The 15,972-nt window shown below is 56.0% G+C and overlaps 1 protein-coding gene across 5 annotated transcripts in view; it reads left to right on the forward strand.

Moving 5' to 3' along the window:
- NINL (ninein like) overlaps positions 1–15,972 on the forward strand; it is a 107,518-nt gene that overhangs the window by 54,783 nt on the left and 36,763 nt on the right. For 3 of the 5 annotated variants that reach the window (XM_079946565.1, XM_079946567.1, XM_079946566.1), the window contains exons 3-8: positions 1,423–1,519; positions 6,213–6,385; positions 7,761–7,827; positions 10,211–10,401; positions 11,102–11,254; positions 13,073–13,240. In XM_079946565.1, the coding sequence (XP_079802691.1) occupies positions 1,423–1,519; positions 6,213–6,385; positions 7,761–7,827; positions 10,211–10,401; positions 11,102–11,254; positions 13,073–13,240 (849 nt within the window). The remainder of the gene's footprint in view (positions 1–1,422; positions 1,520–6,212; positions 6,386–7,760; positions 7,828–10,210; positions 10,402–11,101; positions 11,255–13,072; positions 13,241–15,972) is intronic. The other 2 variants (XM_079946568.1, XM_079946569.1) reach the window with 2 other exon arrangements.

Below are 15,972 nucleotides of genomic sequence, written 5' to 3' on the forward strand. Positions count from 1 at the left end.
GATTGGGGAAAAAAATCCAACTATATACTGTTCATAAGAGACATGTCTAAAACATAAGGATATAAAAAATTGACATTATTAAAAGTTTGGTTAAAAAAACAAAGTTTGGTAAAAAGATATAACACGTAAATACTCCATAAGAAAGCTAGTCTTTGTGGTAAAAGCATTACTGAACTAAGGAGGGTCAGCATTTTATGGTAATAAAAGATTCAATTCACCAAGAGGATTTAAATGTATATTCTGTGACCCAGCAATCCCATTGTTAGGCGTATACTCCAAAGAGTGTAACTGTTCAAAGCTGGGGTTTTTTGTTGGTTTTTTAAAAATAACTAAACCCTGGAAACAATGGGAATATCCACCAGCAGGAGGGTAGTTTTGTTTTTTGTTTTTGCGGTACGCGGGCCTCTCACTGCTATGGACTCTCCTGTTGCGGAGCACAGGCTCCGACGCGCAGGCTCAGCGGCCATGGCTCACGGGCCCAGCCGCTCCACGGCATATGGGATCTTCCCGGACGGGGGCACGAACCCGCATCCCCTGCATCGGCAGGCAGACTCTCAACCACTGCGCCAGCAGGGAAGCCCAGGAGGGTAGATTAATAAATTGTTGCTCAGTTACACCGCAGAGCAGAGAAAATGGGTGGGTCATGCGCAGCAAGTTACATGAATATCACAGAAGTAATATTGAGTCTAAGACACAAAATAGTATCTACACATGATTCCATTTAGATCAAATTTCAAAAGAGGCAGAAGTAAACTGTATTGTTAAGGGGTGCATGCAAATGAGGTATAAAAGCAAGGATGTTATTAGAGTCAGAGTAGGGGCCGGGGGATTTAATCAGGAAAGGAACCGTGGTGGAGGGCTCGCCCAGGTGCTGCCGTTTTCTCTTTCTTGGTGGGTGGTGAGAACGTGGATTTTTCTTTCTTTTTTTTTTTTCGGTACGTGGGCCTCTCACTGTTGTGGCCTCTCCTGTTGCGGAGCACACTCCGGACGCGCAGGCTCAGCGGCCATGGCTCACGGGCCCAGCCGCTCCGCGGCATGTGGGATCTTCCCAGACCGGGGCACGAACCCGCGTCCCCTGCATCAGCAGGCGGACTCTCAACCACTGCGCCACCAGGGAAGCCCAGATTTTTCTTTTTCTTTTTGTGTTAATGTTTGTGGTCATCAGACACCTCTTTTCTACACTGCTTTCTAATTTTGTGGTCTGATTTACTTTTATGGAGTTGTTAATAGTGTTTTTTGGTGATGGGGTTATGGTTCACTTTTACTTGCCTTATTACATCTTCAATTCTTTTAAATCTTAAGTAAATATTTGAAAAAATGAATGTCCTCATAAGATCTTCCATCTGAGAAAAACCAAAAGGCCAGGGTGTCACGTATGTGACCTGCAGAAAGTAGCGTTGACCTCTCTTCTCAAATCCACAGGTTAACTTTGAGGAATTTAAGGACGGTTTCGTGGCCGTCTTGTCATCACAGGCTGGTGTCGGCTCCTCAGATGAAGACAGCGGGTCTTTGGAGCCAGGTAAGAGGCCTTCCTGGTCTCTGTTACGTCTCTTCCCGTGAGTCCGTGACCTCTGGAGTATGATGTTCTCACCAAACGACGCAGCAGGTCTGTCTCTGCCAAGCTGCGTAGACTGGAACTGACGTTTGGGTTCTTTCTTCTTTTGCTTCCTTATTTGTAAAATGGTGTTGTAAGGGGAAGACTCTTGTTTTCCTCTACAATACACACAATCCTCTGAATATACTGGCACTTCTGGTCACTAGCTATATGTGGTTTTTCCCACACGAGGCCGTTTTGCAACCCCAGCTGGGTGTCCTGCAATTCAACTCTGTTCTGACACCGTCTACCTGGACAGGGCGTCAGACCCCACAGGGGAAGGGCTCAGTCCCCCAAGACTGCACCCTCTTCGGACAGCCATCTCAAATCCAGGTTGTCACCTGTGCTTCTGACCCACCTGTTCTAGATCAGAGGCTCCCACGACCTCCTCAGGTTCAGTTAATTGGCTGGAGCAGAACCCAGGGAAACCCATTTACTTACTGGATCACCGTTTATTACAAAAGGATATGACTCAGGATAAGAGGTTTGTGGGAAGGGCTTGTGGGAAGGGGCTCGGAGCGCCCATGCCCCCTTCAGGCCTCACTCTTCCCCAGTCTCCACATGTTCAACTCGGAAGCTCTCAGAACCCCGTCCTTTTGGGCTTTATGGAGGCTTCGTTACAGACATGACTGATCAAATGATTGGGCATCGGGGATTGAACTCAACATCCCTGGAGGTCAGGGGGTGGGGCTGAAAGTTGGTTTCCCTGGCAACCAGCCCATCCTGAGGTGTGGTTCCAAGTCACCGCACCAACATCAACTCAGGTGTGGTTGCTCTCATCACTTAGGAAATTCCAAGGGTTTTAGGAGCTGTGCCAGGGATGGAAGACCAAATACATATTTATTATAAATCACAGTATCACAGATGTCAAGTTAATACCACGTGCTGTCCTTACAGCATAGGGTGTTGACAAGATAAAGTGAGTGTCGGGGGTGGAAGCATTGGAGAATCAAAAGCGCAGGGCAGGTGTGAGGTGTTAGTCAGGGCTTGGAGGCTGGCCGAGCAGGCAGGATGCCACCAGCCGAGGCAGCCCTCAGCCTGTCTTCTGTCTCAGACAGTAGCGCTCAGTGCTCCTAGGACTTGTGAGAATCTTGGTTTCGAGCAGGGCCAGTGGGACAAAGGTAATATTTCAGAACAAACGGAAGTGGTGGCTTTGGTCAGGAGGTGGAGGGAGGGTTTTGGAGGGAGGCCTGCTCGATGTGTGGACCGCGGGTTCCAGTCGGAAGGTGATGGCGGACATGCTCATTCGAAGCCGTGCTGGACCCTCGGGCTCGGCTGCTGCGGGCAGCACCTGATGCGCCCCGGCTGGTCACGGCTGTGTTTGACGAGTGTCGGGAAGGAGAGTGAAGTGGTAGCCAGTCCCTCCCTCCCACGTGGGGCAGGCGTTTGAGGAGTCTGCCCCGCAGCAGCCCCCTGGTCTGCTCCTGGACCCCGGGCAGGCCCTTGGTTGGGAGCAGGTGCACGATGATCTGGGCACCAGGGGTACCGTGAGGGAGGCTTTGTGTGCCAGGCTTGGGGCTAATGGACGTTTTATGTAGATTCCAGTGAACCGTCCTAGAAGTCCTGTGGCTACTCCTGCCTGTTATTCAGGTGGGGTTTTGCAGCCTGGAGCCAGGCCCTGCCCACGCCCCTGGGGCTGAAGTCAGCTGCCCCACCTCCTCCTGCTGGAGCCACGCCAGAGCCCTGATGCGGGGGGGAGGAGTCAGCCCGCCAGCAGCCCCATCGCCCTGCAGCTCAGGTCATTGGCTGCTTTGTCTCACACTTGTCTTCCTTGAGATGGGTAGAAGCCCATTTGCCTTTCCCGACTCAGGGTTTTGGAGTGTGACCGTGAACGTGGATGTGCCCAAGAAAGGCCGTGCCTCTGTCACTGCCCCCCTCTCCATGCTGGAACATGTGTGCGTCTGTGGGGTGTGTCCTCACTTCCTCCAAAGACGGGAGAAGCTGTTTCAGGACTGGCACTTTTCCACACCAGTTCCGGTTTTTTTGGTTTGTTTGTTTTAGTTTTTTTATTTATTTAATTTTTGGCTGCATTGGGTCTTTGTTGCTGCTCTCGGGCTTTCTGTAGTTGTGGCAAGCAGGGGCTACTCTTCATTGTGGTGCGCAGGCTTCTCATTGCGGTGGCGTCTCATGTTGCAGAGCACGGGCTCTAGGCACAGAGGCTTCAGTACTTGTGGCACATGTGCTCAGTAGTTGTGGCTCGCAGGCTCAGTAGTTGTGGCACATGGGCTTAGTCGCTCCGCAGCATGTGGGATCTTCCTGGACCAGGGATCGAACCCATGACCCCTGCATTGGCAGGAGAATTCTTAACCACTGAGCCACCAGGGAAGCCCCCCGGTTTTGTTTTGTGTTGTTTTTCTCTTCTTTCGATTTTCAGTGCTTTCCTCAGTTACACGGTTGTAAGCCCACCTGAGGCGGCTCGGACGGGGCTTGTGCACAGAGGCAGGGCGCCGGGTGGCCCTGCAGCCACAGGTTGTGAGAGCCGGGGTGAGCCCTGCCCTGTCCTCCAGGGCCGTGCGCGTTTCAGCTTCTCACCGCAGCCACCTTCCCAGCCTCCCCCATCCAGGGGCTTCATCCCTCCTTCCCTGGCCCTGTCCACAGTGTCGCTCTCTCCTGCTTTCTAATCTGTCTGCCGGTCCTTCCCACCCTCTCCCACTGTGACTGGAAAAATGATTGGAGCTTTGATGCTCCAGGGATGAGCATGTCATCAGGGGGCCAAACGCCCCGGGGTTTTGAGGAACATCCCGCTTCCCCGTCATTCTGCTCCTTTCAGTAAAGGCCGTTACAGAACATATAACCAATGTCTTTTCACTTGTAGACCTTGGTATTCTGCTCCTATAAATAAATACGCACACACAGGAGGCACAGCCAGGTGTCCAGCACAGGGCACCGTTGGCCTTGTGCTCTGCGGGCCGTCTGGGCAGCGGGTGGGGACTGGCTGTGACCCCCAGTGCTTCCCGCCAAGAGGCCGCGGTCTGTGTTCTGTGGGTGGTGGGAAGCTGCCCCCTTCCTGTCGTGATTTGCCACGTGGACACTCTTTTCTAGAGAAGCGTTTCTCTCTGTTGGAGGGAGGGGGGTGACACGTTTGGGGAACATTATGAAACAGCTGTGTGTTTTCTGGGCATCTCATTCCTCTGAGGAAAGTGCTGACCTGCTGAAATGATGAAGAAATGGGGCCACATCCAGGGCGGGTGGGACTCCGGGGCCACATCCAGGGCGGGTGGGACTCCGACAAGGACGGGTTGGGTCGGAGGGGAACTCAGGAGGGGAAGGGCAGGAGCAAGGTCAAGCCACAGGGGGCAGACGTGGTGCTGGGTCACGACCTCCAGGTGAGCCGCGAGCGGGCCGGGCCCCGGGGAGGGCCCACGTGCGTCAGGCCCCTCCTCGTCTTCTGCAGCTGATTTCCCAAATGTGCTGCAGCTGCCCACTCCCACCTCTCGTGGCTTTCCTCTTCCCGCACCTCCCCCCGCAGTAAAGGTGCGGAGCCTGTGTGCTGGCCCCTCCCCACTGCGTGGGGCACTCAGGGCCTCCTGTTTCCTCCCTGCCAGGGCGTCCGCTCCCTGCTCTCCAGCAGCCCCCGGAGTTCCCACACGGGAGAGATTACAGGGCCGGGCAGGGCCCGTGATAACCTCCGAGTGTCCTGGGGTCATGGTCAGCCTGCCTTAAATGTCCGCTCTCAAGTGGAACTCAGCAGCTTCCTCCCCAAAATCCTCCCTTGTTCCTAGTTTCTGTTGGTCACTGGCATCACTGGCCAGGTTGGACCCAGCCTCCTCCTCTGATGGTCCCAAGGTCAGGGGCTGCAGAGTTGGTGCAGAGGAGACAAGGGAGGTGGTACTTGGCCTTAGGAAGCGTGACGCATCCGTGTGAAACGGTCCTGTTTTCCCGACCTGGCCTTACTTCCTTGGATCCTCTCCCCCAACCTGCACGTTCTGGTTGCTTCCTTCTGAACCTGTGTCCTCTCCTGGCCGTGGCCCACGTCGCCCTCCCCCATCTCTCTCCAGCTGCCCAGATTCCCTACAGAGTCAGCATCATTTCTTCTCTGCCTGCAGGGTCCCCACTGCTCTGCAGACGTGGGCAGGTAAGGAGGGAAGAAAGGTGCCAGGGGTTTATTAGGGCTTATGGGATTCTCATGAATCCCAAACTAAAATGCACTCCTGCCTCTATCCCAGACTTCAGACCCACGTGGAGTCTGAGGCTCCCCAGCTATGCTGAGGTCCTTGCCTACCGCATCCCGTCCGGGGGGCAGGGGGGTCCTGTAGTGAGGGGGGTGGGTGGGACGTGACCTTCTGGTCTCTAGAGCAGTATGTTGCTGGATTATTGGAGGCTTTTTTCCTTGTGTAAAAAGCTACTTTTTTGTATTAGTCTTTTATTGCATAACAAAAGCGTATTTTGGTTGGAAACATTTAAACAGCACCTAGAATTTAGGATGGAAAGTCCCTGCCTCCCGGCCTGGCTGTCTCAGCCCCGGCCCCACTGTCGACCGTTCCCTGTGTTCTTCCAGGTGTTTTCCATGTGTGTCCCTGAGAGCCACGCTTTGCACCCGAACCTGCACCTTCGTAAAGGGCATCCTGGCAGCACACGTGGGCCCAGAGGCTGTCAACACCTCCCGTTTTTATTCCAGGTGCCCCCCGGGCCGTCCCCCCAAAGTACGTGAGCGGCTCTAAGTGGTATGGCCGTCGGAGCTGGCCCGAGCCCTGTGACGCTGCGGGTGGAGCCCCGTGTTTACCGGAGCAGCCTGCCAGGCCCAGTGTGAGAAGCCAGCTCCGACGCTCTGCGTCTCTGGAAAGTGTGGAGGTGGGTCGACCCCCGCTTTGCCCTCGCCCAAGTACGCATGCCCCCCGCCATAGACACTGCTCATGTGACACGATACGGGAAGATGGGAGGGGGCATCTATCTCATCACCAGAGCACTTTGGGGAGTGACATTTAGTTTTAAGGTGTCTCTGGGTCTCGCTGTCTGCATGGAAACTCGGGCCACAGAGCGTCCTTCTTCAGACACGGGGGCCATGGAGAATGCCCTGCTCACCACGAGCCCCCTCCCCTGGCACTGCCAGAAGGAGAGGAAGGTTACAGCCGAGGATAGAGAAAGCAGCCCTGGGCGCGACTGAGGCTCACCCTCCACAGCTTGGCAGCATGTCATGCCAGGTGCCTCCGGGGACCCCAGGCTCCCTGAGCTGTCCACTGCAGGAGCCTCGAGGGCTTTGTGTCAGGAAGGACATCCACGGGGCAGATCCACACCCCACGGGTTAATCATGGCCCGTTGGACCTGTTTTCGGGGTTCCAGAAGGTTCCTGCCTCCACCCCATGATGTCCACCTCTGTCTGATGAGGCTCTAGGGGGGCTTCCCTTTAATAAGACAGCTCTGGGCCCCCATATTAATTTGTTTATATTTTCAACATTTGTTGAGACCAGTAGGAAAAGCAAATAAATATGTATTTAGATCCTGGAGTCGCTTCTCTCAGGGATGTGCTGCACTTGGGGGGCACCAATAAACCCTAGGCCTTTGCTGCTTTATTCTCTCTTTCAATTTGGCCCCAGGGATGGAAGGCTTCATGGGTCCGCGCCATCTCTGTGGTGCCGTTCTGCTTCTTAAAACCATCTTTGATCCCCAGAACTAGGACCCTAGGGTTGCTGCCTTTAGGGTTGTCAGCAGGTTGAATGCATTAGAAAAATAAGATATACCACCTGCCCCCAGAGCTCCAGCCTCAGTTCAGCGCCATTTCTAAGTGCTGAGTCCTGGTCAAGCCAGTGTTCCTTCCAAAATCAGAAGCAGACTTTGACTTTGTGGTCCGCAGACTCGGTCACAGAAGCATGAGGTTTTACTGGACTTCTTGGTGGCCCAGCCCCTTGGGCACTGAGGTCTCAGCAGATCACCTGCTGTCTCCGGAGCACCTGGGAGTCAGAGACCTGCTCTTCCTTGACTGTTGCCAACAGACATGGGTCATGAGGGGCGGGATGCAGAGGGTGCCGAGTGCAGGCCGCAGTGTGCGGTCTGAGAGAGGGAGCTGGTGTGCACGCGGCCTCGTGGCTGACCACCAGGGCTGCCCTGTGGGCTGGGGCTCCCCTTCCTCAGGTGTCCCCCCCACCAGCCCCACCAGACTGTTCCCGGTGCTCCGTCCGCTACCCTTTCCTCTGGGGACTCACACGTCCTTTTCCTTCTGTTTTTCCAGAGTCTCAAGTCCGATGAAGAAGCTGAAAGTGCAAAGGACCCTCAGAATGAGTTGTTTGAAGCAAAAGGTAAAGCCCAGCCTTGTGATCAGTGCCACCTTTGGCCAGTGCTAGGCTGCCAGCCAAGGACAGTTTCCTGAGAAGTGCCCGGTGTGGGTGGTGTCCCTGGGGGGCCCTTTTCCTGGGGGCAGGGTCCCAGCTCTGGGAGACCCCTGAGGTCAGACCCTCGAGCGGGGACCACTGGCTAAGGGAGCAGCTTCACGGTCTGGGAGGACCAGCATGACCCCAGCCGGCAGGCGTGGGCCTGGGGACTCCTTCCTGAAGCACCTGGCCTGGGCCAGCAGCCTCCCTGCCGCCTGGGGCCCTGTCTGCCCCGAGTCGAGGGTAAGACGTGGTTCTGGTCCTGGAGAGCCTGACGGAGCACCCGGAAGGCAGCCGCAGGCGTGCTTAGCAAATCTGGGTGCATCAGCACGTAGGTCTGCAGGTGCCTTAAGGACACCTCCCGCTGGAGTGTGTCACAGGGCAGAACGTGCAGGAACACGGCTCGAGGGCGAGACCCGAGCTGGCGAGACCCGAGCTGACCTTGAGCTTCTCCTGAGTGAGAGGTCTGCACTGGCACTGAGCATTATCCAGACTGTGGTCCTGGGGGGCTGAGGCTCTTGGCTCAGTGTTGAGCTTGGTGACGTCAGGGGAATGACCGGAGTGCCTGTGCTACTGGATGAAGCAGATGGACGCTTTTGTGTCCGGAAGAGCGGTCAACCCATGCCCTAAATTCCCCGGATTCTGTAAATCTAGGGGACGAGAGGAAGGGCTCCTGGGAAGGTTATTCACCAAGTCATTTTGGACTCTGCCCAGAGACAGGTTGGAGTTCTTCTTTCCCTCCAGGTTAGAACTGACACTGGTGTGTGAACAGTCATTGTCAGACCTCAGAGGACTTATTTGCTCCTCTGCCAGCCATGAGAATACACCCCGGTGTCAGAATTGCTTTTCTATTGTCACGCAGAACTTTCAGATGTTTTAAGCTGGAAGGGATCTCAGAGGTGGCCCTTTCCTTGTGTTTTCCTCAGCTCAACCCACAGCATCATTCGTGAGCACACAGGCCCTAGCTTTCCTTGGCAAAGTGGCTTTCTGATCGTTAGTTGGGTTATCAGAGTAACGCCAAGGTGGCTCCTCTCCTAAAAACTCTAGACCACTGGCCGAGAGCCCAGGTCTGGTCAGGTGCAGGCAGCCCTCTTCCTGTGTTGGGCCGGGTGGTGTGGCCTGGGCGTGGAGGGAACTCTGCTTTGAAGCCTCGCTCATGCGAGGAGAGCTCCTCGTGGGCACCCCCAAGGTCTTTCCTCTTCCAGAGGGTGTTTCTCTGGCAAAGCTTCAGAAACCTCAGTAAGCCACCTGGCTAAAGTAGAAAAGTTATGAAACCTGGCCATCTGTCCTCCAAACTCACTGAGGTGTCTTTGCATCTCAAAGACACCTGTGCCTCCTGCTGTGAGGTGGCCTGGAGAACACAGCCCACCTTGGGACGTTTTTGCCGGGAAGAAAAAGAAAAAAGATAAAACTGAGCCTGCATCCAAGCTAGGCTTTGATGCTAACTTCCGGTTTATAGGCGATGTTAGCGATGGAGGCATGCGAGGAAGCAGAGTGGGGCAGGCAGTGAGGTGCTCGTGTTCCAAGGACTTGAGAGGAGTAACCACACGCACAGGGAGGATTCTGTGTTGATACTGATTCAAAGAAATCAACTGTCGGGAGACTCTTGAGAGAGAGCTGGGTAAACCATTGTTGGTTTGTAGGGTGATGGTGGCATTGGGGTCAGCAGTACACACGAAACACACAGGCGTGAGAACACAGCAGCTGGATTTTGCTTTCAAATACTTGGGCAAGAGTAAACAGGGATAGATGAAGCCGGGGTGGCCGTCTGCCCAAGGAACAGGACCACTGGCCTTTGCTGGACTGTGCTCTTTACTTTGGGTAGGTTTGAAGAGTTTCTAAAAATTAGTTTTTTAAACCTGACCTTTTTGTTCTAAGTACAAACCTTGCAGCTGTGCTCTCAGTGCTGTGGCTTCGCAGGTTTCCTTCAGAAGATGCTTTCTGGGATTTCCCTGGTGGTCCAGTAGGCAAGACTCCGTGGCCCCCATGCAGAGGGCCCAGGTTCGATCCCTGGTCAGGGAACTAGATCCTGCATGCTGCACCTAAGACCCGGAGCAACCTAAATAAATAAATATTTTTTTGAAAAAAGAAAGTGCTTTCCCCACATGCAGCAGATCCCTCCATTTGATTGTGAAAACTTGCATAGAATGCAAGTGGAAGAGTTGTACCGTGAGCACTGTGTACCCACCACCTAGATTCCTCCTTTGAAGCTTGTCTCTCACATGTGTCCATGTGCCCGTCCCTCTGCCCATTCATCAGTCCATCCGATTTCAGAGTAAATTACAGCCTTGGTATGTGTCCCCCGCTTCAGGCCAGCTGCCAACCTGGGGTTCTGAGGTCTTCGGGAGCCTCCGGAAGCCCTGCAGCTCCTCCTTCGACACCCCCGAGAGCCGGGTCCGAGGCCTCTGGGAAGAGCTGGGTGTGGGCAGCAGCGGCCACCTCACCGAACAGGAACTGGCCCTGCTCTGCCAGAGCGTCGGGCTCCAGGGCCTGGAGAAGGAGGTGAGAGAGGGCGGGGTGGACCTCCCTGATGGGCTGGGTCTTTGTGGCGGTCATGGTTGGTGCTGGGCCTGGAAAACCCCTTCACCGCCAGACACTGATTCAGTTGTCACCTTCTGGTCTCACATCCCGTGCTGACTCCCAGGGCTTGTGTCGAAGGTCCGTCTCTGGCCGCCTTCACGCAGGATCCTCTGCCGGGGGCACTCCTCCCCCACCCCTCCTCAGTGGCCCAGATCTGCCACCCAGCCCAAGTGCGGTGCCCGCAGCGTCTGCTATGCCCGCAGCGTCTGCTATGCTCCCAGCAGCTGTACTCACCCCTCCCTCCTGCGGGGCCAGGGGAAGTGGAGGGCAGTGTGATGGAACAGGCCCCTCCTTACTGAAGTGCTCTCAGCCCTGCCCTTGCCGACTCTGAGCTGCTGGGGGCCCAGGCCACGTTCCATACGTACGTGTCCCGCCATCCAGCAAGCTCCTGGCACGGCAGACACGGGATGGGTGTTTGTGGGTTTTGGGAAGCGCAAGTGGCCGTTCACAGCAGGATGGAAACTGACCAGGTGTGTGGATTTCACAAGCCAGAGCGGGGAGACCGCTGTTTGGATAGGACAGCGAGCCGCCTGCTTGGGGAGGGTGGGGGCCAGGCCTGGGTGGGGTGGGCACAGCTGCGGTGGGAGAGCCTCTGAGAAGATGCCTGGGGGCCTTTATTTAGGAACTTGAAGACCTGTTCAACAAGCTGGACCAAGACGGCGACGGCAGAGTGAGTCTAGAGGAATTCCAGCTTGGCCTGTTCAATCATGGATCCCCTCAACTTCTGGAATCTTCCACACTTGTCAAACCGAGCGGGTCCTGGTCTCATTACCAGGTAAAATGGGACGATTAACTCTTGAACCCCAGAGCGACTGCCATCATTCTCTGGCCTTCAGCGTCTTCTGCAGGCCTGACCTCTCTGCCTGGTCCCCCCAGAGGGTGCCCAGCAGTTGGTCGGGATGTGTACACACACGTGTGCTGTGGGAGGCTGTGCAACCTTGGGCTGATCTGGCATTGCTCCTGCCAAGCTGTGTGTCACTGGTGAGCTACTCACCTTCTCTGAGCCTCAGGTTCCTTGTCTGTAAAATGGACACACCTACCTCATAGGGGTCTTATGAGGATTCCCTGACAGTTCCTTGTTATGCCTCAATGTGGGGTACACTGTGTTCCAACAAGAGCACCCCCTTTCCCTCCTCCCCGGAGGGCAGAGTCACTGACGGGTCTGTGTCTTCCCCAGGATTAGCCTTAACAAGGATTCCTGGAGCTGTGCTCTCCCCATACTGTATACCTGAATTTTATCCTGTACAAGGCCAGCTGGAGGAGAGCAGATTTTAGGTGGTTATTTAAATTGTGATGTTCGGTGCATCTGGTTTTTCTCAATCCCAGGACAGTCAGCCTCCGTCTCCCACCACAGGGCACGGTTGTCCTGGGGAGTCTTGCTGAGGCTTCTTTGGCGACGTGGCTGATCCCGCAGTTTGTGGACAGCGATGCAGGAACAGTGCCCTTGTTCTCTGCTAGGCCAGGCGCGTCTGAGAACCAGGTTTATGCACCTGAAGCCACTGAGACAGGGAAGGAACCAGGAGAGATGAGGGATGGTGCCAGGCCACCTGAGGGCAGAGACCACAGTGCAGTCGTGCCCAGAGCCTGTGGGAGGGAGGGCCTCCTCTGAGGTACAGCGGCCCCCGTTCCTACCGGGGAAGTGCTGACATGGCCATGGGGTTGTGTCCTGTGCATGTGGATGCCAGCGCGGCTGGAGTGGTGACATGGGGCCTCGCACCTGGGCCCAGACGGAGATTCTCCTGCTCCATCAGGGGAGCAGGTGGGCCTGGTGGTCTGGGGGCCCCAGCAGCTGCTCCTTGTTCTGGCCCCAACTGCGGACGCGTGTCTGAAGGGCCCTGCCCTCCAAGGGGCAGGAAGTACAGCTGGATTCTTTTTTTTTTTTAGATGTTGGGGGGTAGGAGTTTATTAATTAATTTTTGCTGTGCTGGGTCTTCGTTTGTGTGCGAGGGCTTTCTCTAGTTGTGGCAAGAGGGGGCCACTCTTCATTGCGGTGCACGGGCCTCTCACTATCGTGGCCTCTCTTGTTGCGGAGCACAGGCTCCAGACGCACAGGCTCAGTAGTTGTGGCTCACGGGCCTAGTTGCTCCGTGGCATGTGGGATCCTCCCAGACCAGGGCTCGAACCCATGTCCCCTGCATTAGCAGGCAGATTCTCAACCACTGCGCCACCAGGGAAGCCCCACAGCTGGATTCTTGCAGTACCTCGGCTCACCGGTCCACTTTCTGGCTGAGGGATTTTTTTGCCCTTGTCTTAAAACTCTCTGACCCTGAATCCTGAGGACACGCGTCCTCCGCTTGGGCCACCCCCGCCCTCCTTCTGAAGCCCGTCTTGGGTTTCTCTGCACAGACCAGGTTTCCCTCAGCAGGAAGCCATTAGTGGTTTGGGGAGAAATTACCTCAGGGCCTGGCAGGCGCTGGGCGTCCCCTGCATGGCCTGGCGTGGACAGCGCTGAGCCCTGGGCTCGAGTCAGATCCTGCGGGCGCCCCAGGAATCAGCGCTGTTCACAGGCCTCGGGGAGGCCACACAGACAGGGAGGTTGGGGAGGGTGCATGAGGAGGCCACGGGGGCTCACAGAGCTTGTCCCGACGTGCAGGTCCCAGAGGAGGGTGGTGGCCAGACCACCACGTCATCCCTTGTGTCCGTGAGCTCGGGCCCGCGCCTCTTGTGCAGCGTGGACGACGGCGCCGGCTTCGCCTTCCCGGAGCAGATCATCACCCTGTGGGCCCAGGAGGGGGTGCACAACGGCAGGGAGGTCTTGCAGGTTTGGACCGGTCGCGCACGGCTGCCCCAGCAGAGGCGTCTAGGCGGGCGGGGCCACTGCCTACAGGGGAGGCTGGACGGAGCTCCCCCCGTCCCCCCCACCGCAGACACAGGCCCTGTGTAGGGAAGGCCCATCGTAATACTTTTTTCTTTATTTTTTGATATTAAGATATAGGAAGTGTTAAAAACATAATAAGTAAAAAGCAGAGAAAACCACAGCCTGAAACAAATCCGTTTGAAGGTAGGTTTCAGCATCTTAGACTCTCCCCCTCAGTGCGTGTCAGCCCCGGAGCTGATCTGCTGACCTGGAGGAGGGACGTCTTAGTGGACACCACTGTCACAGACGTCCGAGCGTTTCTACTCTCCCCGGACGAGCTCTGTGGGGAGTTCTTCTCCCCGTACCCGCCCTCCGACCTCCCTCCAGTGGTCACACACGAGGAGGCCTGTGCTCTCCCTGGTCAGTCAAGTCCCCTCTGTGGGGACACAGGGCAGCCCTGGGGCTTTGGAGGGAGTTCTGCCCTGGGTGGCAAGTCAGGTGCACACAGGGCGGGCACAGCAAGGGAAGAGTGCTGGGGCAGGTGTGGCGAACTAGATGAGTTAGTTTCATTTCCAAATTTCACTTTCCATTGTGAAAAAAAGCTTCAGCTCTACAGAAATCTATAGAATAATAAAGCCTGCCCCCCTCTGCTCCTGGTCTCCAGGGATGGCGACACGTAAAGATCTGGTGGACATTCTGCGAGCTCTTCCCTGGCACAGGAAAGAAATGCATATTTAGACATTCCCATTTAAAAATTTTCTTTTGCAAAATTGGTGTCATACCGTATACCTTGCTAATTTACATTACCCTTTCCCTGTCGTGGGACACGTATGTTTTTTTCCTGTTATGAATGTCGTCACCTGTAATGCACGTGTACCCTTCTGCCCCTGTGCTGGTGTTTCTCGGTAGGGCGGATTCCTGAAGGTACGCATTTTACCTCTTGATAGCTTCTGTTGTATTGCCTCCAAAAATGTCCATGTTGGCACAGACCAATAGAACAGGAAGGAGAAAAAAAACAGCCTTTAAGACAGTCTGCCCGACTCCTCAGGCCAGACTCTCCTGGACCTAAGCTTCGCCGTTGCAGAGTCCCGCTGCCCAGCAGCCCAGGCAGAGCCTGACGCAAGGCCATCCCTGGACAGCTGGCCCACAGGACTATTCTGAGAACCAGAGGCTGAGGCCGGACCACTGAAATTGGCCCCCGGAGAGGGCCAAGAGCAGAGGGGCTCATGGTTTTTTGTTTTTTGGGTTTTGGCTGTGCCACACGGCACGTAGGATCTTAGTTCCCCAACCAGAGATCGAACCTGTGCCCCCTGCAGTGGAAGCACGGAGCCCTTAACCACTGGACAACCAGGGAAGTCCCAGAGGCTCATGGTTTGGAGATTCTCCCTAAGACGCTGCTCCTGATTCCCTGCGCTTGGAGGTGGGCTGGCTGCCGTCAGGATCCAGCCAGTGACGAGTCTCACGCTTGCCCCCAACACTTCAGGACTTACTCTTATCACTGCTCTCTTGCTGTCACAGCAAGTTTCCATTCCTTTAGCAACTTATGATTTTCCAGTTGCTCAGGGTTTGATTCCATTGAATTGAGAGGCAGTGACGTTACTGAACTCCTCTCAGCAGGACCCTCCACGTGGCCCCCCAGGTGTATCTGTCCCCCGACACAGGGTGGCTCTCGGGCGAGCTGGCACGCAGTCGGGGTGTCCTGGTGCAGCAGGTCCGTAACTGGTCACCTGTGACACTGGGCGGGACCGCCAGCTGCCCCTGAGCACACCTGCCTGAGAGAGGTGTGTTCCCCGGGGGAGGAAGCCCGCTAGGCGAGCCCTGGCCTGGACGTGCTGGCCTCCCACACCCAGCTTCTCAGGACCTCACGCGAATGTCTGTGGGACCACCGCCAGGGCTGCTCTGTGCGGATCCCTGACCTCCTCAGGAATCGGGAGCCGCGCAGCCGGGTGTTCCTAGCCTGGGGTCTCCAGGAGACTGCTCTGCGGTCTTCCCGAGGCCCAGCAGGATGGAGAGTGGACCTCGTCGGAGGCTGGAGGCCTCCCCTCCCTGCCACCTGGGCTCCTCCCCAGGGCAGCCTGAGCCTCCTCCCAGCATGGCTCTGGCTTCCCCAGAGCCCCGTCCAGGAGAGCGGAGAGGGGCCTCAGCCTCCCACGCCCTGGCCTGGGAAGCCACACATTGCTACCCTGGCACCATCCCGGGGGTTACGTAGGTCCATCCCGGTCAGCACAGAAGGAGTACATGGGCATGAACGCCAGGAGGCAGGCGCCCACGTTGTGCCACGTGGTTTTTCTAATTGGGAAGCTGCCGCTGGGACCACTTTCTGTCCTCTGCCCCCACCCGTGGTTTCGTTGCTGGGAAGTGTGCGCTTGTGTCAGAACTTCAGCTTCCCAGTTGCTGCACATGCTTCAGCTGAGTGTCATTTCTCTCCAGAAGCGCTCGCGGCCATGGGGAAGGACGGAGATTCAAGTCTCCGCCTCATAAGTTAAAGGAAGGGCCTCCCCGTGGGCCCTGCCATGTGCCTGCCCCGCCCGTGTGTCTGGGCCTTGTAGCCAAGTGTGCCCATCGCTGCAGGAGCAGACGTGGCAAAAGTGTTCTTACTGGGCAGCCAGCAGGATGGACGGGCATTCCTGTCCTACTGTCTCTTTCTCTTATTATGGTAAAATACGTAAAACAAAATTTTTCCATTCTTTTAACTG

The sequence above is a fragment of the Stenella coeruleoalba genome (assembly GCF_951394435.1).
Source record: "Stenella coeruleoalba genome assembly, chromosome: 15".
Classification (NCBI taxonomy): domain Eukaryota; kingdom Metazoa; phylum Chordata; class Mammalia; order Artiodactyla; family Delphinidae; genus Stenella; species Stenella coeruleoalba.